Source organism: Erinaceus europaeus, chromosome 15 (genome assembly GCF_950295315.1).
Source record: "Erinaceus europaeus chromosome 15, mEriEur2.1, whole genome shotgun sequence".
Lineage (NCBI taxonomy): Eukaryota > Metazoa > Chordata > Mammalia > Eulipotyphla > Erinaceidae > Erinaceus > Erinaceus europaeus.
This window is the reverse complement of record NC_080176.1, coordinates 51,036,592-51,059,282: the sequence shown is the minus strand read 5'-3', so window position 1 is coordinate 51,059,282 and position 22,691 is coordinate 51,036,592. Positions and strand designations below refer to the sequence as shown.

General features: G+C 41.0%; 1 protein-coding gene across 15 annotated transcripts in view; it reads right to left on the bottom strand.

Annotated features, from left to right (window-relative positions):
* FHOD3 (formin homology 2 domain containing 3) overlaps nucleotides 1-22,691 on the bottom strand; it is a 588,579-nt gene that overhangs the window by 302,757 nt on the left and 263,131 nt on the right. For all 15 annotated transcript variants that reach the window (XM_060173747.1, XM_060173744.1, XM_060173740.1 and 12 more), the window contains exons 4-5: nucleotides 15,209-15,276; nucleotides 9,349-9,454 (exon numbers count right to left, since the gene is read on the bottom strand). In XM_060173747.1, coding sequence (XP_060029730.1) covers nucleotides 9,349-9,454; nucleotides 15,209-15,276 — 174 coding nt within the window. The remainder of the gene's footprint in view (nucleotides 1-9,348; nucleotides 9,455-15,208; nucleotides 15,277-22,691) is intronic.

Genomic DNA, 22,691 nt, shown 5'->3' with positions numbered 1-22,691 from the left:
TCCTAGAACTTAATGAGTGAGAGAGAGAGAGAGAGAGAGAGAGAGAGAGAGAGACATAGGTGACAGAGTGAGTACAAAAATAAAGATAAATTAGAGGAGTTCTCAAAGCAGATGTGGAAACTATCAGCCTCTCCATACACTCTTAGTTGTTTTGGATGTATGGGACCTCACTGTCACAGAGAGTGAACCAACTTTCTGACTAGCATGCTTCTCCTCAGTACAATGCCAGTCAGCCCATGGTCCAGTTTAAGTGCCATCCTGACCTAGTTTAGAGGCCCAACTAGAAGTCAGTCCCACCAAGAATGGTAGAAAGGTACACTTATAAAACCCCTGCATCTCCTCTCAAAAAAAGTTGGAGAAAGGGAACTGACTGACTATAGCACTGAACTTCCTTTAATGCAGTGGAGGGCAGACTTGAACCTGGGTTGCTGCACATGACTGAAGTGAGCTATTTTGCTGGCCCAGGAGCTCTTCTTATTTAGAGTTTTATTCCTTAACTTTAGGGCGAATGTTATCATCATATGCTATCTACATGGAAAAGTTCTGAACTGTCTTCACTGAGGGGAAATATGTCCTTCCCTAAATTAGTGGTGAGAGTGTTTTGCAGACACCAATCACAGGGTGAGAGGATACCCATGTGACAGCAACTATTAAGCCCCCAATAAAGTGATTTTTATTCCAAGTTTTTTTTTCCATTTTCTGATTTTTTTTAAAATTGGGGAATTAATGTTTTACATTCAACAGTAAGTACAAAAGTTTGTACATGCATTACATTCCCCAGTTTCCCATATAACAATACAACCCCCACTAGGTCCTCTGAATCCTTCTTGGACCTATATTCTCCCCACCCACCCACCCCAGAGTCTTTTACTTTGGTGCGATACACCAATTCCATTACAGGTTCTACTTGTGTTTTCTTTTCTGATCTTGTTTTTCAACTTCGGCCTGAGAGTGAGATCATCCCATATTCATCCTTCTGTTTCTGACTTATTTCACTCAACATGATTTTTTCAAGGTCCATCCAAGATCGGCTGAAAACGGTGAAGTCACCATTTTTTACAGCTGAGTAGTATTCCATTGTGTATATATACCACAACTTGCTCAGCCATTCATCTGTTGTTGGACACCTGGGTTGCTTCCAGGTTTTGGCTATTACAAATTGTGCTGCCAAGAACATATGTGTACACAGATCTTTTTGGATGGATATGTTGGGTTCTTTAGGATATATCCCCAGGAGAGGAATTGCAGGATCATAGGGTAGGTCCATTTCTAGCCTTCTGAGAGTTCTCCAGACTGTTCTCCACAGAGGTTGGACCAATTGACATTCCCAGCAGAAGTGTAGGAGGGTTCCTTTGACCCCACACCCTCTCCAGTATTTACTGCTGTTACCTTTTCTGATGTATGACATTGTCACATGAGTGAAGTGGTATCTCGTTGTTGTCTTTATTTGCATTTCTCTGACAATCAGAGACTTGGCGCATTTTTTCATGTGTTTCTCGGCCTTTTGGATCTCTTCTGTGGTGAATATTCTGTCCAAGTCCTCCCCCCATTTTTGGATGGGGTTATTTGTTGTCTTGTTGAGCAAACTCAAGCTCTTTATATATGTTGGTTATTAAACTCTTGTCTGATGTATGGCATGCAAAGATCCTCTCCCTTTCTGTGAGGGATCTCTTGGTTTGGATAGTGGTTTCTTTTGCTGTGAAGAAGCTTTTTAATTTGAAGTAGTCCCATAGGTTTATACTTGCCTTAGTCTTCTTTGTAATTGGATTCATTCATTGAAGATGTCTTTAAAATGTATGCGGAAAAGAGTTCTGTCAATATTTTCCTCTTAAGTAACTGGTAGTTTGTGGTCTAACATCCAAGTCCTTGATCCACTTGGAATTTACTTTTGTATTTGGTGAAATACAGTGGTTCAGTTTCATTCTTCTGCATGTTTCAACCCATTGTTTCCAACACCATTTGTTGAAGAGACTCTGCTTTCCCCATTTAATAGTCTGAGCCCCTTTGTCAAAGATTAGATGTCTGTAGGTGTGGGGGCTCACCTCTGGGCTCTCAATTCTATTCCACTGGTCAGTGTGTCTGTTCATGTTCCAGTACCAAGCAGTTTTGATGACAATGGCCCTATAACACAATTTGAGATCTGGGAGTGTGATGCCTCCGGTTCTGTTCTTTTTTCTCAAGATTGTTTTGGCAATTCTAGGTCTTTTCTGGTTTCAGAAAAACATTTGTAGCATTTCTTCTATTCTCCTAAAAAATGTGCTTGGGATCTTGATGGGGATAGCATTAAATTTGTAGATGGCTCTGGGTAGTATATTCATTCATTTTGATGATGTTAATTCTTCCAACCCATGGAACATGGAATATCTTTCCACTTCTTTGTATCTTTTTCAATTTCCTTGAGTAGTGACTCATAATTTTCAGTATACAAGTCTTTCACTTCTTTGGTTAGGTTTACTCCTAGATATTTTATTGTTTTTGCTGCTATAGTAAAAGGAATTGATTTCTGGATTTCAATTTCCTCTAGCTTAGTGTTTGCATAGAGGAATGCCACTGACTTTTGCATGTTAATTTTGTAGCCTGACACCTTACTGTATTTCCTGATGATTTCCAAAAGCTTCATGCTGGATTCCTTAGGTTTTTCTGTGTATACTATCATGTCATCTGCAAATAGGGAGAGTTTGACTTCTCTTCCAATCTGTATCCCTTTAATTCCTTGCTCCTGCCTGATTGCTATGGCAAGAACTTCCAACACTATGTTGAATAGTAATGGTGATAGTGGGCATCCCTGTCTAGTACCTGATCTGAGTGGAAATGCTTCCAGTTTTTCACCATTGAGTATGATGTTGGCTGTAGGTTTGCTATATATAGACTCACTCCACTATCTTGAGGAATTTTCCACCTATTCCCATTTTTTGTAGTGTTTTGATCATAAAGGGATGTTGGATTTTGTCAAAGGCTTTCTCTGCATCTATTGATATGACCATGTGGTTTTTGGTCTAGCTTTTGTTGATGTGGTGGATCACACTGATTTACGTATATTAAACCAACCTTGCATGCCTGGGATAAACCCCACTTGGTCATGATGAACAATCTTTTTAATATACTGCTGTATCCGGTTGGCTAGAATTTTGTTCAGTATTTTAGCATCTATGTTCATCAGAGATATTGGTCTGTAGTTTTCTTTTTTTGTTGTGTCCCTGTCTCTTTTTGGTATCAGAGTGATGTTAGCTTCATAGAAGCTAGCAGGGAGTATTCCAGTGTCTTCAATCTTCTGGAAAACTTTTAAAAGTAGAGGTATTAGTTCTTCTTTGAAGGTTTTGTAGAATTCATTTGTAAAACCATCTGGTCCAGGACTTTTATTTTTGGGGAGGTTTTTGATAACTGTTTCAATTTCATTGGCTGTGATGGGCCTGTTCATGTTATCCACTTCCTCTTTACTTAGTTTTGGAAGTTGGCAAGTATCTAGGAAATCGTCCATTTCTTCCAGGGTCTCTAGCTTGGTGGCATATAGTTGTTCATAGAAACCTTGCATGTTATGTTGAATTTCTGTGGTGTCTGCTGTGATATCTCCTCTTTCATTTACTATCCGATTTATTTGGGTTTTCTCCCTTTTTTGTTTTGTGAGTCTGGCTAAAGGTTTGTCGACTTTTGTCTACTCTTTTGAAGAACCAACATTTACTTTCGTTGATCTTTTGTATGGTTTTCTTATTCTCAATGTTATTTATTTCTGCCCTAACTTTAGTGATTTCTGTCCTTCTGGTTGCTTTAGGGTTCCTTTGATGTTCTTCTTCTAGGTCTTTAAGATGTACAATCAGGCTGTTTATTTGTGCTTTTTCTTGTTTCCTAGTGTGTGCTTGTATAGCTATGAACTTCCCTCTCAGTACTGCCTTAGCTGTGTCCCAAATATTTTGATAGCTTGTGTCTTCATTTTCATTGAACTCTCGAAACATTTTGATTTCCTCTTTGACCCAGAGGTTGTTAAGAAGTGTACTGTTTAGCTTCCACATTTTGGGACTATTACTAATCTTTTGTTGATTGTGAAGTGTTAGTTTAATTCTACTGTGGATGCTTGGGATGATTTCAATGCTCTTGAATTTGCTGATGTTGTCTTTGTGGTCTAACATATGGTCTATCCTTGAGAATGACCCATGTGGATTTGAGTAAAATGTGTATTCCAGTTTCTTGGAATGAATGATTCTGAAAATGACCAATAGTTCTAGTTTATCTATCTCTTCATTTAGCTCCCTTATGTCTTTATTGATTTTCTGCCTGGATGATCTGTCATGTTGAGAGAGTGGGGTGTTGAAGTCCCCTACTATGACTGTGTTGCTGTTAATATATTGCTGTAGCTCTTTCAGTAAACGTTTGGTGTATTTTGATGGCTTCTCATTGGGTGCATAGATGTTAATAATTGTTAAGTCCTCTTGATTGACTGATCCTCTGAACATTAAGTAGTGTCCATTCCTATCTTTTTTAATCTTGTCTATTTTAAAGTCTATCATGTCAGATAGGAGAATAGCTGTTCCTGCCCCTTTTTGTGGGCCATTGGCTTGTATGATAGTTTTCCATCCTTTCACTTTAAGTCTGTGTTTGTCTTGTTGAGTTAGGTGGGTTTCCTGTAGACAGCATATTGTTGGGTTGTGTTTTCTGATCCATCTTCCTACTCTGTGTCTTTTAATAGGTGAATTCAGGCCATTGACATTTATTGATATCAAAGATTGAAGATATTTTAACGCCATTCTTGTAGAGTTTTAGAGTGTTCAGATATATGTCCTATTTATGATGGTCTGACTATTTATAGAAGACCTTTCAGAACTTCTTTCAGGGCAGGCTTGGTGATAGTTGATTCTTTCAACTGTTGCTTGTCTGAGAAGGTTTTGATGCCTCCATCTAGTCTGAATGACAGTCTAGCAGGATATAGTATTCTTGGCTGAAAGCCTTTCTCATTGAGCACTCGATAGATATCTTGCCATTCTCTTCTGGCCTGTAGTGTTTGTATGGAGAAGTCTGCTGTTAATCTATTGGGTTTTCCTTTGTAGGTGACTCTTTGTTTTTTCTCTTGCAGCCTTCAGGATCCTTTCTTTATCCTTATTCCTTTCCATTCTAAGTATGCTATGCCTTGGTGTCTTTAGGTCTGGGTTAATTCTGTTTGGGACCCTCTAGGCTTCTTGAATCTTTATGTCTTTGATGTTGTCTAGACTAGAGAAGTTTTCAGCTATTATGGCCTATAAAATGCTTTCTTCCTCTTCTTCTCTTTCCTCCTCTGGTATGCCAATAATGCGTATATTGTTTCTTTTGAAGTCATCCCATAGGACTCTGTTGTTGTTTTCAGCATCTCTTAATCTCTTTTTGAGATCTCTTACTTCTTTTTTAGTTGTCTCTAATTCATCCTCAATCTTGCTAATTCTGTCTTCAGCCTCATAGATTCTATTCTCTCTGCCCTCTACTGTTTTCTGGAGATCATCTATTTTGTTGCCCTGCTCTGATACTGTTTTAGCTTGTTCAGCTAGTTGCATTCTTAGCTCAGCGATTTCAGCTTTCAGCTCTCTAATAACCATGAGATAATTAGTATTTTCTTCCATATTCTCATTTGTTGTTCCTGCATTTCTGATTACAATTTTTTCAAATTCTTTACTCACTCCTGTTATTATTTCCTTAGCTAATGTTTGGATGTTGAACTCATTATTTTGTGCTTCACCCTCTGGAGGACTTTTAGCTGGACTCTTGTCCTGGTTCAATTCTCCAATATTTTTTCTTGTTGTTTTAACCATTTTATATATTATTTTATGAGTTCCCTTTATCAGTACTTTTCAAATTATTGATCACTATTGCCTGGATTGATTTGTGTCTAAGTAAGTTAATTAAAGGGTTCACAGTGGTGGAAGTTAACAGTTGATTCAATCCCTGAGTTGGAGCTCAGTGGTTTAAAAGCCTCTCCCCCCCCCACCCCCCCCCCAGGCTATGGGAGCCTGAGGGCTTTTCAACTATCAATAGGCTTCTTAGCTTAATCACTGACTCCTGACCAAGAGATAAAGCATGGTGTGGCAGAGATAATCCAGTGGTTATGCAAAGAGACTTTCACAGCTCCTCAGCTATGCCACAGAGGTATAGGTCTTCTCCTGAGTTTCCTGGTTAGATCTCTGTCCCCTGGTGTCCCTCCCTGTCACTGCTCCAGATTCTGAGGGTAGTAGCAATGGAGACTCAGAGTTGCACTTGGTGAGTCTCTGGGGAGTCCTCTCCTCCCTTCAGCTATCCCCTTGTTGGTGGGACAGACTGGAGGTGGTGTCTCAACTGATAAACCACTGGACTGTTACCAGCCACTTAGTCTCTCCCTAGGCTCCTCTCTGTCACCAGCCACGTGTTTGCACTCACCAGTGATTTGGTGGGTTCCTGTAGTCATTCTAGTCCTGTCTTGTTTCAGTCCCAGGTGGTCTCCTTTGGTATTCCTAGTTGATCCCAATAAAATGATTTTTAATGTATCTTTTGGGGATATTTTTTTTTTGCCACTCAGATTATTGTTGGGTTTCCACAGTGGCACAATTCCACTACTTCTGGACAAAGATTTTTTGACTCTAGATAAAATGAGAGACAGAAAAGGACAGAGACAGAGAGAAGAGGAGAGACACCACAGCACCACTCATGAAGCTTTCCCTGTGCAAGTGCTCCCATGTAGTGACAAAGGGCTTGAACCCAGCTCCCCACATATGGTACATCTCACACTCAACCAAGTCAGTCATCTCCTATTCTCTCCAAAATAAAGCTTTCTTTTTTTCAATAATTCCCACCATTTGCTTTTGCCGATAGTTAACAGCAATCCTCAGGGTGTAGAACCAGATGGAGTGGACTGAGAATTTAGTGCACAGAAAACAGCACAGGACATAAGGAGTCATTCACAGGGTGCAATAGCAGAAATCATAGAAAACTTTTATTTTGCCGCTCTCACTCAGCTCTAACATGGGCAATTGATATTCAATCATACATGTTGTGTATTTGTTCTGCATGTGAGGGAAAAGAAAAGGAGTTAAATTGATTTTTTTCCCCCTCTATATGAAGATAGCACACAGAGCTGTGAGGTTCCAGGTAGACACACAGAAGGAAGGGCAGAACCTTAAACAACCTGAGGAACAGGGCACAGGTGGACCTTGCTAGTTACACACTAGAGAAGTGACTGTTTTTTTTCCTCTAGGATTATCACTGGAGCTTGGTGCCAACACTACAAATCGACTGTTCCTGGTGGCCATTTTTCCCATTTCATTGGATAAGACAGAGAGAAATTGAGAGAGGAATGGGAGATAGAGAAGGAGAGAGAAAGGTAGACACCTGCTTGTGAAGCTTCCCACTTGCAGGTGGGGAGTGAAGGCTTGAACCCTGATCTTGTACAGGTCCTTGTGCTTAGTAGTATGTGCACTTAACTGGGTGCACCGCTGCTCAGTCCCTGAGAAAGTGATTAGGCAAATACTCTTTGAATCTCAAGTCTTTCAACTACAAAATGGAAATATCATTAAACTATAGAGCCAGTGCTAAGTGACCAACTTGCTTGGAGTTACTACAGCTAGCTCTCTCTGAAGAGACTGGAGGGCGCTGAGGCAGGAGAACTTGGGTCATGGAAAAGGGCATCCCTGAGACTCAGCTTCAAGCTTTCATCTTCCATTGCCCCTTTTGGGCTCAGTCCCCTCCCCTACAGGCAGCCGGTGTACTCTCGGCTTTATTTGTCATCTCTAGCTTGTCCTTTAGCATGCGGCCCAGAGCAGTTTATTTTCTCTATCTTTATTCTAGTGCGACATACAGAACACTCCTCAATAAATATTTCAAATATATTTTTTGATTTTTAATCTTTATTTATTTATTTATTGGATAGAGATAGCCAGAAATCGAGAGCGAAGGGGGTTTTAGTGAAGGAAGAGAGACAGAGACACCTGCAGCACTGCTTCACCACTCACAAAGCTTTCCCCTTGCAGGTGGGGACCTGAGGCTTAAACCTAGGTCCTTGCGCATTGCAACATGTGCATCCAACCCGGTCTACCACCACCCAGCTCCTTAAAAATATTTTTTAGGGCTGGCTAGGAAGACAACATATGGTTATGCAAAACACTTTCATGCCCAAGGTCTGTTGTTCCAGGCTTAATTCCCAGTACAAGAAGCTGGAACTAAGCAGTGTTCTGGTCTTTCTGCATCTTTCTCTCTGTAACTCTTTCTTTCAGTAAGATCAATTAAATAAAATATCTTTAAAAAAATGAAAATATATTCTAAATGTTACCAATGATGCACTGTTCTATCTCAAGATGGTTAACAAAGCCACTATGTACTCAGCCCACTAGACACCAAATACCAGTTAGAGACAGTTGATTATTTATTGACAAATTCACAGATTGCAGAGTGAGACCCTGGTGATCACACAGTGAGAGCTATGTGTATTAAATGTCTTCTTTTTGTCAGACAAAACTGTTGGTAGCAGCAGTTGCATATGGTCTAAACTAATGATTCCTGCCCTGTCTATTCACAGCTTTTTACAGAATCCCATAAAACTTATATGAAGGTGCATGAAACACATAAATATGAAAAGAGCATTAACTTTACGAACTGGAGCAATGATTCGTGTTTCAAATTCCACACGTGCCCTGCTTTCCATAACAGTAAAATGATGGAGGTGGCTTTTCAGAATCAGCCTTTGAAGCACAAATGCTTGGGCCCGTCCCAGACCTGCCAAGCTAGAAAGAACAGGAGCTTTTGAGAACAGTGCACTTTTGACAAGCAACCCCTGGAAGAAATTCAAGATGGAGAAAATGTTCTTCCCAGGGGGGAAAAATTGGCCTCTTTGGTTTTTGGTGACTTTCCACTGAAATGTAGGATTTATCCCAAAACCATAGTGTGGCCCTTTCCTCTCCAAATAAAAGAGAATATAACAAACCCTGTGCTCCTGAAGCCAATATGATAGGACAGAGAGAAATGAAGAGAGGAGGGGAAGACAGAGGGGGGAGAGAAAGATAGACACACCTGCAGACCTGCTTCACCGCCTGTGAAGAGACTTCCATGCAGGTGGGGAGCTAGGGGCTCGAACCGGGATCCTTACGCTGGTCCTTGCCTTTGTGCCACGTGTGCTCAACCCGCTGCACTACCACCCAACTCCTATGTTTGTTCTTCTTAAGTGACAAGAGACTTGAGGTGACAATTAGTCAAGTGAGCTCAGTTACTAAACGGAAGGGATTGCTAAAAGCCAAGGAAGGTGATAACACTTTGTACTGGGGTGTCTTTACCACCTTACCCTGGAGCCCAAGCCCAAGCTTTTTGGAGGTGACCCCCCCCCTCCCAAGCAGCAGGGGTGGCCTTGCACACCCAGAGGTAACTTACCCCTGAGAATGTAGTTCTGGTAGTTCTGATCTGCCTCCGCGCCCACCTTGATCAAACACGTCAGACCTTCAGCCACTACAAATTCATGCACCAAATCCTTGTCATCCTAGCAGACAGGGGAGAAACAAAGCAAGATTTCAAATACACAGTGGCACAATTTTACTACTCCTGGAGAAATGTTTTTTGACTCTAGATAGATACAAAGGGACAGAGACAGAGAGGAAAGACTCCACAGCCCCTTTCTAGCCACTGACTAGACTTGTGCTATATGAACCATGCACAACCCTTTGATCCAGTCCATTCTCTGTTACACTTGCCCTGCTCTACTCATTTTCACTATAGCCAGAGGAATTATACCACCCGTCTTGTTTCTTCTCCCTCTTCTTCTTCTCCTCCTTTTTCTTTTTTTGTTTTGATAAAAGAAAGAGAAACTGAAAGGGGAAGGGTAAATTGAGAGGGAGAAAAAAAGCAGAACAGCTACAGCACTGCCTTCTGCTCATGAAGTTTCTCCCCTGCAGGTGAGGGCTAGGGGCTTGACCCTGGATCCTTGCATATGGTAATGGGTGCAATCAATAGGATGCACCACCACCAGACCCCAGTACCACCATTCTTCACTGTGCTGTGCTGTCGGCTAAAGACCAAACCATGTCTTTCAAACAATCCATTAGTGATAAAACAAATGAATACCCTGACTGTTGGCAATGTTTAACCATGTTCTGGTTTTCATTCTTCAGAATGTACCAGGCTTTCCCTCAGGTTCCATGGGACTAACTCCATGAAATTTGCTTGGTATTTTTTTTTTGTTTGTTTAATAACAGGAAATATTTGATGGCAACACAGACCATCAAGTGAAGAGTTTAAAATCATTCCTGTGTTCCAAAGACAGTTTATTTAACCCTAATACAAGCCCCTATCCCTTAAGCTCCACATGATAGTTCTTGGGAAGAGTGGTTCCTAGGATCTTGCAAGTAGTGTCTGAGAAAGTAAAAAGCAGTTTCTGGTCCAACTCCTGCAGAGAGCTGTCGGGAAAACTCTCTGAAGACTAGAAGTGGACCTACCCTATGACATTGCAATTCCTCTCCTGGAGATATATCCTAAGAACAAAACATTTCCATCCAAAAAGAGTTGTGTATACCTATGTTCATAACAGCACAGTTGGTAATAGCCAAAACCTGGAAGCAACCCAGGGGTCCAATAACAGATGAGTGGTTGAGTAGTTGTGGTCTATATATACAATGCAATACTACTCAGCTATTAAAAATGATGACTTCACCTTCTTCACTTCATCTTGGATAAGCTTGAAGGAATCATATTAAATGAGATCAGCCAGAAAGAGAAGGATGAATATGGGATGATCCCATAGACAGTTGAGAAATGAGTATAGAGAGGGTAACACAAAGCAGAACTTTGAACTGTAGCTGGTCTATTGCACCAAAGTAAAAGACTCTGGGGTGGGGAGTGGGGGTGTTCAGATCCTGAAACATGATGGCGGAGGAGGACATGTGTGTGTGGGGGGGGAGTTAGAGTGTTATGTGGAAAACTGAGAAATGTTACACATGTACCAACTGCTGTATTTTACTGTTGACTGTACACTATTAATCCCCCAGTAAAGAAAAAAAAAGCAGTTTCTCTGCCTCCTGAGTTATGCTGCTTGCAGGACAAGAAAGATGGCAGAATCCATCATATATCTAGGACAGGGTCATGTCTGTTGGCCTGCCGACCCGATCACAGAACACTCCTAGAACATGGAGACAAGCTTAGGGTCATTCAGTACAGTGGTTTGTGAAGAGAGGTCTCCAGAACCCCTGGGGACCATCACCCTCACCTGAGATCTTAACAGAAAAGCAAACTATAATACTTAGCCCTGCCTCTGACCTACTAAACAGGAGACTCCATTGTGAAGGCCAGAAACTGTGCTTTGCATCCCAAGCTGGTGATTCAGAGGCCTTCAAAGGGTCCTTACTCTTTACTTCTGCACAACTAGAATCACCTAGGGAGACTTAGAAAGGAAAGGATGCAAGGCCCTCATCCAGGTTGATTTGGTCAGATTTTCTGGGGTGAGGACCAAGCTACTAAGCTACTCAGTTCCACAGAAAATCTTGGCACTCCCTGGTGGTCTAGTGGTTATTTTTGGGCAGTCTCCCCAGAAAACCCTAAAAAAACAGACAGTTGTTCAGGGGCAAGACAGTGTGGTGCACCCAGTTGAGAGCATGCATTACCATGTGCAAGGATCCCGGTTCACGTCTTCAGTCCCTAGTCCCCAGCTGCAGGGGGGAAGCTCACTAGTGGTGAAGTTATCTCTCTTTCTCTTCCACACTCTGCCCCCCTTTTCCTCTTAATTTATCTCTGTCCTAACACATTAGTTAAGTAATTTTTAATCTTATTTATTTATTGGATAGAGACAGTCAGAAATCGAGAGGTTAGGGGAAAGAGAGAGAGAGATGCCTGCAACACTGCTTCACCACTTACAAAGCTTTCCCCCTGCAGGTGAGGATTGGGAGGTTTGAACCTGGATCCTTGCACACTGTATCATGTGCACTCAACCAGGTGTACCACCACCCCGCTCCATCAGTAAGTAATTTTTTAAAAGAGAAGACAGTTCAAGAACCATTAATCTAATCCTACCTCTGCCTCCAGATGGAGACTCAAGAGTAGCCAAGCTTGGGCCAGTATCACCAGGACCCATCTGACCAGCACCCAAGTCTAGTTTTCTATTAGGCCGAATGTTAGGGAGCATAAGGTGAGGGGTCTTTCCAAGACCGTCTGAGGAAAGATTCTTGATGGAACAGTGTCCTGTCTTAAAATGTAACTAGGAAAAGGCTAAACATTCACCTTCTATTGTCACAACAGAGCAGAACTTAAAAAAAAAAAACCCACAGTGATGTACATAGTACAAAGCTTAATGAAATAATGAGAGGTTTTTATTATAGGAATGGTCAGTCACCGTGGTTTATCTCCAGAGAATAATAATAACAATAACAATAATAATATTGTCAAATTGGCACTGCTCTCCTGTCCCTATGTAAAATCAACCCTTCATTTTGATTTTTATGGAATTTTCCAATTATGTGGATGAAGGACTTGCCCTAACCGTGGGCAGGCCAGGCACAGACTCCCTCTGGATGGAGCAATGTCTCTGAATGCTGAGAGGGCACTGAGGAGAGGAAGGAGCACTGACTTCTGTGCCCAGAATGTAATGAGAGACAGCTGTGTGGACTTGGCCTTGCAGATCATCGTGGCTTTGGAAACAAGAGAAAATGGGACGATATCACGAGCTTTTGGAAAATGACTTTACACTCTTATGCATCAAGGAAATAAAAAATCATTCTCTCTCAATCCATATCCTTTTCCACCAGCATATGTGCAAAGCAAACACTTGGATGAGCTCATGTCTAGTCGGAAAATTTTTCCAAGCATGTCACAAATGTTTATTACTTTTAACTAAAACTAGCTTCACACATGACTTCACGGTACAAAAGTGTGAACAAGCTCTCAAGAAAGCACTCAAGCTAATCACTAATATTAATATAGCAGAGAGATGACTGTCTGGCTAAAGTGAAAAAAGAAAAAAAACACAGGACAGCAGAGACAGTGTTTATTAAATAATTCAGAGCCTTAAGCACAATGAACACGCATATGTAGATAAGGCACTTAGGAACTGGAAAAGTTTGGGGATAGACATGGAGAACATTCGCCAAATGGCAACGGACTGCATTTTCAGCACACATCCTAAAATCCATTGGCATTAACAACTGGATTTTTTTATTTTAACAGTGGCTTCCGACAAGAATGAAATTAAAATGTTCGCACTAGCTGATAAATGGTTATCGCTACATTGCAGACTCCTCTGTAATGGCTTCGCTTTAAGTTCAGACCTTTTTTTTTTTCATGCCTATAAGTCAAGGACTATTCACTCAATTCATGTGGTCAGTGGCTGTATCGTTTTTACTCCTTAACAATCTTGTATCAAAAAGGACTTCCACGAGTAGTGGAAAAACAACAGATAATGGAGAGGCAGATCTGTGGGTTTGAGAGGAGGCGATCTAAGTCCCAGACAGCTTGCTCTCTGTATAATCTATTCAATACCCAGTGCCTGTGGTTTAGAGCTGGGGTGTGTGTGTGTGTGTGTGTGTGTGTGTGTGTGTGTGTGTGTGTGTATTCTTCCAAACAAATCATAAACTTCTGATAGAAAGCCCCTTCCTTCCTTCCCTCTGCCTACACCCTGCCGACAAAGACTACTCAGAAACATTTGATGAGTCAACAGCAGAGAGAGCATGTTAAAAGTTCCAGGTCAGCACTACAGAGCCAGTTTGGTGAGGGAATTTGTGGCAAATCCCTGAACGTCTATAATGTTTATCTTTTTCACTTTTTGCACCACAGAAAACTTGCAGAAAGGGAGACAGTTTAGTGAGCCCTGTGTGCCGACCGTCTCACAGCAACTCCATTCCATCTATCGTCCCGCCTGCCCTGACACCATATTCACCTGAAGCAAATCCCAGACAGCACATCATTCAAGCCAGGACTATTTCAGTGTGCATCTCTGAAAGACAGGAGCTCTTTCTTAAAATGATGTGTTCATGATAGAAAAAAAGTAGTGTTTTAATATCCAGTGCTTAGCTAGTGTCAAAATTCCCAACTTATTCAAAAATACTGACTTATACAAGCTGTGGTAAGAGCCTCATGGTGTTAACTAGTTGAAACAGTTCTAAATATCTTTTAATTCATCTCTTTTCTCCATGTCACTTCTATGTTGAAGAAACTAGCTCATTTGCTATAAAAGGATGTTACCGTCTGAATTTGGCTGATTCTAGCCTATGCTGCATATATATATATATATATATATATATATATATATATATATATATATATATATATATATATCCAGGAGAATTTATAAGCTGGTGAGCACAAGTTGAAGCTTGATCAGATCCAGGGTTGTTCCTTCTGGCCAAATTACTGATGCTGGTATGTAGTTCTACAAAAAGACACACGATAGCTGGTTGCAACTCGTTTCTACCTATTATGTGAGCAGATCTGGATGTTGAGTATTTTGCATCCATTAATTAAGTCATAATAAATGCCAAAGTCACAGTCAGTAGAGCAACCTGGGAGGTGGTGTAGTGGGTGAAGTATTGGACTCCCAAGCATGAGGACCCAGCTCAATTCCTGGCACTGCATGTACAAGAGTGGTGCTCTGGTTCTCTCTCTTCTCTTTTACAAATAAATACAAGAAGCTTTGAAAAAAATCAGTAGAGAAGGGGTACTGGGAGTAGGATAGAAGGAGATGACAGATGGCATTTAGAGAGTAGAACACCAAGGGTCAATTATACCTGAAACATGTCTTTCTTTTACAATTCTGAAGTAAAAATGGAAATATTTCTTTGACAAAGTTGTCTTATTATGTTTGAAATATGATAAGGTCAAAAGAATCTCCACTGAGAAGTTGGGCCTATATGCCACCAACCATACCCTCCAATTAATGATCAAAGAAGGGCTGGGTAGCGGCACAGCTGGCTGAGTGCACCTGTTGCTATGCTCAAGGACAGGGGTTCAAGCCTCGGTCCCCACCTACAGGGAGGAAGCTTCCCAAGTAATGAATCAATACTGCAAGTGTACCTCTCCCTCACTATCTCCCTCCTTTTTGCTTTCTCTCTCTCTGTGTATTTATTCAATAGATAAAATATTTTTAAATGAGCAAAGAAAAAAATATTCTCTACTGGTATTTTAATCGAATTTCCACTATAACCTAAAGAAACTCTCATTTCTTTTTGTAATCAAAAGTAAAAGGTATAAACCAGTCTGTATCTCATACCACATGTAATGCAAAAGCAGGATCTAAGAGCTTTATTCTTTTTCTTACCTGAAATATCTGTTTCAAGGAGAAAAGGGCCCTTCTTAAATCTCGTCCACTGGAGTTGTACAATTTTTCTGGAATACAAATAAAAAATGTAAATTAAATGGACTTGATGGAGGGTAAAAACACATAAGATAAACAATTACAAAACTGTCCACAGGAAAGGTGAGCAAAGCAAATCCCTTTCACTTAGAGCACAGACCTAATCTCTAATAGTACAGGGCTCCTATGGACTTCTGTATCAGGGGCCAAAGGAGGCAGTGTGGGCTGTGGACACTTCAGTCCAGATCTGTACCCTTAAGCTTACCTTCTCACTCCCCAGACCTTTCTCTCACTTAATGCAAACTCAATACAGAACATTAACACTATGGAGCCAGCATGGAACCTCATCCTTCCTCCTTCCCCTCTTCTTGACAACTGTGCTTTCTGCAGACGAAATCAGAAAGCTCTGTGGTGTGTCCTTTGCTGTGAGATGTGATGGTCACCTCAAGAGACCCAGGGGCTATTATAGGAATTACTAACTCATCAAAGTAAGACACCCACCATGGCCTGTATATGGCCCACATTCAAATCTTGACATCACAAGAGAATGCCACAGGGGCAGCTCTAACATTGCAGACTATCTATCTATCTATCTATCTATCTATCTATCTATCTATCTATCATTTATCTATCTGTCTATCTATCTATCTATCTATCTATCTACCTACCTACCTACCTACATGACTGAAAATGTAGCCCAGAAATAATGAAATCATGCATGTGTGAGGTCCCTCTTGTTGAAAATGAAAAGTGACTTAAAGGTGGCACGCTGGCTGTAAAGACAGACCACCTCCCTTGGTGATAGCCCCTTGAGAGGAAGCCAGATGTAGACATGGCTCTCACTCATGTTCAAGAGTGAGTCTTGGCCTTGATGGAGCAGCACTGCCGTATGTTCTGTGACTTGAGACTCTGGCTAGTGTTTACCATTCCACTGTTTGGTTGGTCACATTTAACAAGCTTTCCTTAGGCCCGATCACCTAAGAAGGGAACTTTACACAGGTCCTCTGAGATCACAATGAGGCAAGTGAAGAATCTGCAAAAATCAGCAGCTGGCCAATGTAGACCCCCAGAGGATAGAAGTGCCCAGATCTGCTCATAGATGCAGGATACCTGGGAGAATGGGTACTCTTCAGCCTCCCCAGCCCCAAGCTTGATGGTCCCTAAGACCCCAGCGACTTGTTAACTGATTTACACAGCTGGCAAGTGGCAGAAACAAGACTCTGAGCATTTGGGGATCCTCCCCTCCCCCAAGACTTCCTTGCTGTTTGACCACCACAGAATCCACCACTTAGGGGACTGGCTAGTAGTGAACCTACTTGAGGCACCTGTTACTATGCTCAAGGACCTGGGCTCAAGCCCTCAGCCCTCTCTGCAGAGGGAGGCTCCATGAGCACTGAAGCAGTGCTACAGATATCTCCTCCCTCTCTGTCTCTCCTTTCTCTCTTGATTTCTTGCTGTCTCTATCCAACAAAATAAAAATAATTTTTTTAAAAATGCACCTCTTCTAAATAGTGTGTAGTCCATGATCACTAGCTTATTATGAATAGTGATTGAGAGAATATATCACCTTCCGTTAAAAAGAATCAATAAAAGAAGAAACTCCAAATAAATCAACCATTCATAAATTGAACATTTAATTCTTCTCATTTAATTCTATTTCTAAGAAATAAGGTCCATACAAGTCTCAGGCTGAACTGTAACGTGTCTGCGTTACAACAGCAATAAATGAGCAGGGTAAAGCTGTAGTAGAACCCCGGTCCCCAGGACAATTCTCCTTCATGATCTATTATAGTTAGCATCTCAGAATCTCAAAAACCAGAGTAATGAAATCTGGGGATATTGTGCCAGTATCATCTCTAGTAGCTAATACTGTATATCTCATTCAATTCAAAAAGAAATGAACAGCTTTTTAAAAATTTTATTTATTTATTCCCTTTTGTTGCCCTTGTTATGTCCACACCTATGGACATATAATCTTTGATAAGGGGGCCCAAAGCATTAAATGGAAAAAGGAGGCTCTCTTCAATAAATGGTGCTGGGAAAACTGGGTTGTAACATGCAGAAGAATGAAATTGGACCACTTTATCTCACCAGAAACAAACATCAACTACAAATGGATCAAAGACCTAGATGTCAGACCAGAAACAATCAAATACTTAGAGGAAAACATTGGTAAAACAGTTTCCCACCTACACTTCAAGGACATCTTTGATGAATCAAACCCAATTGCAAGGAAGACTAAAGCAGAAACAAACCAATGGGACTACATCAAATTGAAAAGCTTCTGCACAGCCAAAGAAACTATTAAACAAACAAAGAAACCCCTCACAGAATGGGAGAAGATCTTCACATGCCATACATCAGACAATAAACTAATCACCAAAATATATAAAGAGCTCATCAAACTTAGCACCAAAAAAGCAAATGACCCCATCCAAAAATGGGCAGAAGATATGAACAAAACATTCACCTCAGAGGAGATCCAAAAGGCTAACAAACATATGAAAAACTGCTCTAGGTCACTGACTGTCAGAGAAATACAAATTAAGACAACACTAAGATACCACCTCACTCCTGTAAGAATGGCATACATCAAAAAGGACAGCAGCAACAAATGCTGGAGAGGTAGGTTGTGGGGACAGAGGAACCCTTTTACATTGCTGGTGGGAATGTAAATTGGTCCAGCCTCTGTGGAGAGAAGTCTGGAAAACTCTCAGAAGGCTAGATGTGGACCTTCCATATGATCCAGTAATTCCTCTCCTGGGGTTATACCCCAAGGACTCCATAACACCCAACCAAAAAAAGGTGTGTACTCCTATGTTAATAGCAGCACAATTCATAATAGCTAAAACCTGGAAGCAACCCAGGTGCCCAACAACAGATGAGTGGCTGAGAAAGCTGTGGTATATATACACAATGGAATACTATGCAGCTATGAAGAACAATGAATCCACCCTCTCTGACCCATCTTGGTCAGAGCTAGAAGGAATTATGTTAAGTGAGCTAAGTCAGAAAGATAAAGATGAGTATGGGATGATCCCAATCATCAACAGAAGTTGAATAAGAAGATCTGAAAGGGAAACTAAAAGCAGGACCTGACCAAATTGTAAGTAGGGCACCAAAGTAAAAACCCTGTGGTGAGGGGTAGACATGCAGCTTCCTGGGCCAGTGGGGGGTGGGAGTGGGTGGGAGGGATGGGTCACAGTCTTTTGGTGGTGGCAATGGTGTTTATGTACACTCCTAGTAAAATGTAGTCATATAAATCACTAGTTATTAATGTGATAGGGGGAAAATTAATTGTATGTCTCAAAGTTTTTCAAAACACAAACTGAATCTTTTTAATATATAGGCTGTGTAATTGATATGCAGACTCTCTCAAAATCCTAGACCAAGTCGATCAGAAGCAACCAATAACACAGCTATATACAAGATACTGGGTACTGTACAGCAAGCCCTAACAAAAGGACTTTTCAAAGTTAACCCAATTACCAAATAATGTGATGATAACATTAACTATCGATTGTCTTTTTGAACCCTAAGACAGCAGGAACCTCACATCTCCACTATAGAGCCTCTACTTCCCCCAGTCCTAGAACCATTGTATAGGGCCCACTTTCCCGTATGCCTCTCCCAATCCATATCAAATAATATTGCATCTGCCAATCACAACCTAACCAACACAACGATTGCCACCTCAACATGCATCACTTCAGACTGTGTCCAGAGACTTCATGTGTGGAATGACAACCCTTCAGCTTCATTACTCGGGTGAAACCTTTCCTTTCATAGTATACTCTAATTCCATCTCAGGTGGTTCACTTTCTAACAAAGTCCCAAAACCTAGATATACACCAGTTTCTGTGAGAGAGAGCATATGTTCACATGTATCCATAAACTAGTGCAAAATATATACCTGAAAGCAGAAGTACACTGGAGTTTGCAGTGAGTACCCCTCTAACACTTCCTCTACACTATTCTAAGCTCTGGGTCCATGATTGCTCAACAATTGGTTTGGCTTTGTATGTCAACTCTCTTTTCAGTCACCAGGTTCCAGATGCCATCAGGATGCTGGCCAGGCTTCCCTGGACTGAAGACCCCACCAATGTGTCCTGAGAGACCCACCCTACTAGGGAAAGAGAGAGGCAGTCTGGGAGTATGGACCGACCAGTCAACGCCCATGTTCAGCGGGGAAGCAATTACAGAAGCCAGACCTTCTACCTTCTGCAACCCACAATGACCCTGGGTCCATGCTCCCAGAGGGATAGAGAATGGGAAAGCTATCAGGGGAGGGGGTGGGATATGGAGATCGGGTGGTGGGAATTGTGTGGAATTGTACCCCTCCTACCCTATGTTTTGTTAATTAATCCTTTCTTAAAGAAAAAAGAAAAAAAGTTTATTTATTTATTCCCTTTTGTTGCCCTTGTTATTTTTTATTGTTGTTGTAATTGATGTCATCACTGTTAGATAGGACAAAGGGAAATGGAGAGAGGAGGGGCAGACAGAGAGGGGGAGAGAAAGACAGACACCTGAAGACCTGTTTCACAGCCTCTGAATCGACTCCCCTGCAGGTGGGTGGGGAGGTGGGAGTTCAAACTGGGATCCTTAAGCCAGTCCTTGTGCTTTGCACCACATGCGTTTAACCCGATGCACTACCACTCAACTCCCAGAAATTACCGGTTTTATTTTAAAGAGGACAGTTTCATTTCTGAATGTTTTGAAATTTGCTTTCAACTAGTTTTCTGTTCATAGTGTCTCATTTAATTTCTTTGTGGTGAAATCTACACTTTATGTAATAGTTCAATGTTATTAAGGTCTATTTTAAGTCCAGAGAATGTTGTGTCATGGTGAATGTCTCATGTATACTTGAAAAGAACATTTGTTTTGTTGTTCTTGAATGGATGGTTCCATAAATATCCAAAGTCAAGCAAGTGTTATTCACATCTTCTGTATCCTCGCTAGGTTTCTGTTTATTTATTCTATAAATCACTGCGAGAAGAATTTTGAAATCTCCAATGCTGCTCATGGAGAATCTCTTTTTTCTCCTTTCAGCTTTGTGAGTTTTTTTCTTTGGGTTTTTCTTTTTGGAGCTACTGTTGCCAGGGACACTCACATTTAGAACTTCCATGGTTTCTGCATGGTTAAAATTTTTCTTACTGTGTAGTAATATTTCTCTGAATCTCAGACAATATTCTGTTTCTAAAGTCAACTTTTCTAATAGGAACATGGCTACTTTGGGTTAGTATTTGCATAGTGCTACCGGTCCCATTATTTTATTTTTAAACTATCTATATAGTTTCTTGTAGATACAACTGTATGTTTCATCCAATCTCTTCATTAATATGCATTCACTATATTTTTAACCTCTAGGGCATCTTCTTGGTCACACTAGAACAGAAGATTGCAGGGAGACCTGGCGGTGCCTCTTACCCCGTGATGAAAACATCCCTGTACCAATGCCAAAGATATCTCTGAGTGGTGCCAAAACACCCTCCCACTCTTCTTTCCGCCAAGTGATTTTCAATTAAAATAAATTACAGTTCTATTTGAGTGACAAGTATTTTCTCTTTAATTGTCTCTAACTTGCAAAGTATGTATCATTATTCATTGTTTCAATGCTTGTCTATTCCAAAACTGTATTGTAAAGATAGTATAGTTATCAATTATTTCATTTATGCAAAATAATTATTACAGACTTCAGAAAGATTCATGAATTTTAGCGCATTTGTTTTTCAATATACAAGCTAAGAAGATGAGATAACTGACATAAGACCACATTGGGGGAGGCCATGGTGTACCTAGTTGAGCTCACCAAGTGCAAGGGCCTGGGTTCAAGCCCCACGTCCACACCTGCAGGAGAGGGGGAGGAAGATTCACAAGTATTGGAGCAGTGTTGCGGGTGTCTCTCCTGCACTCTGCCAGGTGAGTTAGGACCCAGCTCCTGTTGCTTCCTAACACCCATTTTACAAGATTTCATGGTCTACCTGGAGACTAAGAAGGATTGGGAACCAAAGATGTTAGTAAATGATACATAATTTGTGGTTTTATGAGTGGCACAATTCCTGCTGGCAGGAAAGGACCCAGCAGACATTTCAATATATCAGTTATCATACCCAATGAAAACACTGAGGGTAGCCCTTTGATGTGGCTTAAGAGAAGTTGCATTAAGTCAACAGAACACTCCCTTCCAAAGCCCAAGTGCTGACTTCCTTGCTGCAGAATCAATAATGCCAGAAGAGGTATGATTTGGAGCTTTGACTGCCTGGGGACACTCTGAGTTCAAGGGTTCCATTAGTGTCACACCATACACAAAGCCAGAGGTACAATCCCATACAGTTCCTTCCACCAGAGTTTCATTTCCCATCCCCTCCATTGGAAGCTTCCCTATTTTTTTTATCCCTCTGGGAGTATGGATTATGGTATACAGTAGGTAGAAGGTCTGGCTTTTGTCACTAATAATTTTTTTTTAATATAAAAACCCTTTAAAAATGGGGGTTGCCCTCAACTTGGATCAACAATGGTAATGTTCCATCCTCCAAAAGGAGGATGGACAACATACACTATGCTACACCTGAGGAAAATGGGTCCTGATATTGGAGCAGCTTGGAATGTTCCTACTCATGACCACAGAATGTGAGCTCAGATCCACAGGGATGCAGAGTTCACATATACTCCTGAGCTGAATATGGGCCCCAGATCAGATCAAATCAATGGGGTTTCCAGTTAACAATATTTATCCACCTTTCCCATATTTGGGAGCTACTCTCTTCCCTGATCCAGCTTTCTGGTCCTTTTGCCAGCTATGACATCATCTCCCCCCGACAATAACTAGGATCCACCTACATATCAGATGTCAGGCTCAGGGAAAAAAAAAAAAGAAGAAGAAGAAGAAGAACTAGTATAGCCACAGGCCCTTTGGAATATAACTAAAATATGCCTAATAGCTCTCTACAAAATGGAGTAGATAAGTGACTCTGACCTAGAATTATGTAGGAAATGAATAGAATTAGGTGGGGGAATTAATGAACAGAAATGGCTGTTGACTTTTAGAAGAGTTTTGAATCTAGATCTAGAAATTTGGTGCTGTTCTAGATACTACAGGAACTCTACACTTCATTATGGGCCTATATGGGTTTTGTTAAATATTATTTTCACTTATAGTCAGAGTTTCCAAGAACTTAGAAACTATGTTAAGTGAGGGACTACTGTGTCACTTATCACACAGGGTTGGGATGAGCTGTAAAGATTAGAGTTGGTGAGAAACTTAGTTGTCTTTTTTTGTTATGTATCATTCCTTATTTGTTCAGACCCACAGAGTGTACAACACAAAGAATATATCCTTAATGTAAATTTTGAACTTAATAACAGCAATATTGGCTCATCAACTTTAACAATGTACCATAATCAGGCAACATGCTCATGAACATTGGGGGGAACTGGCGGGCCATAT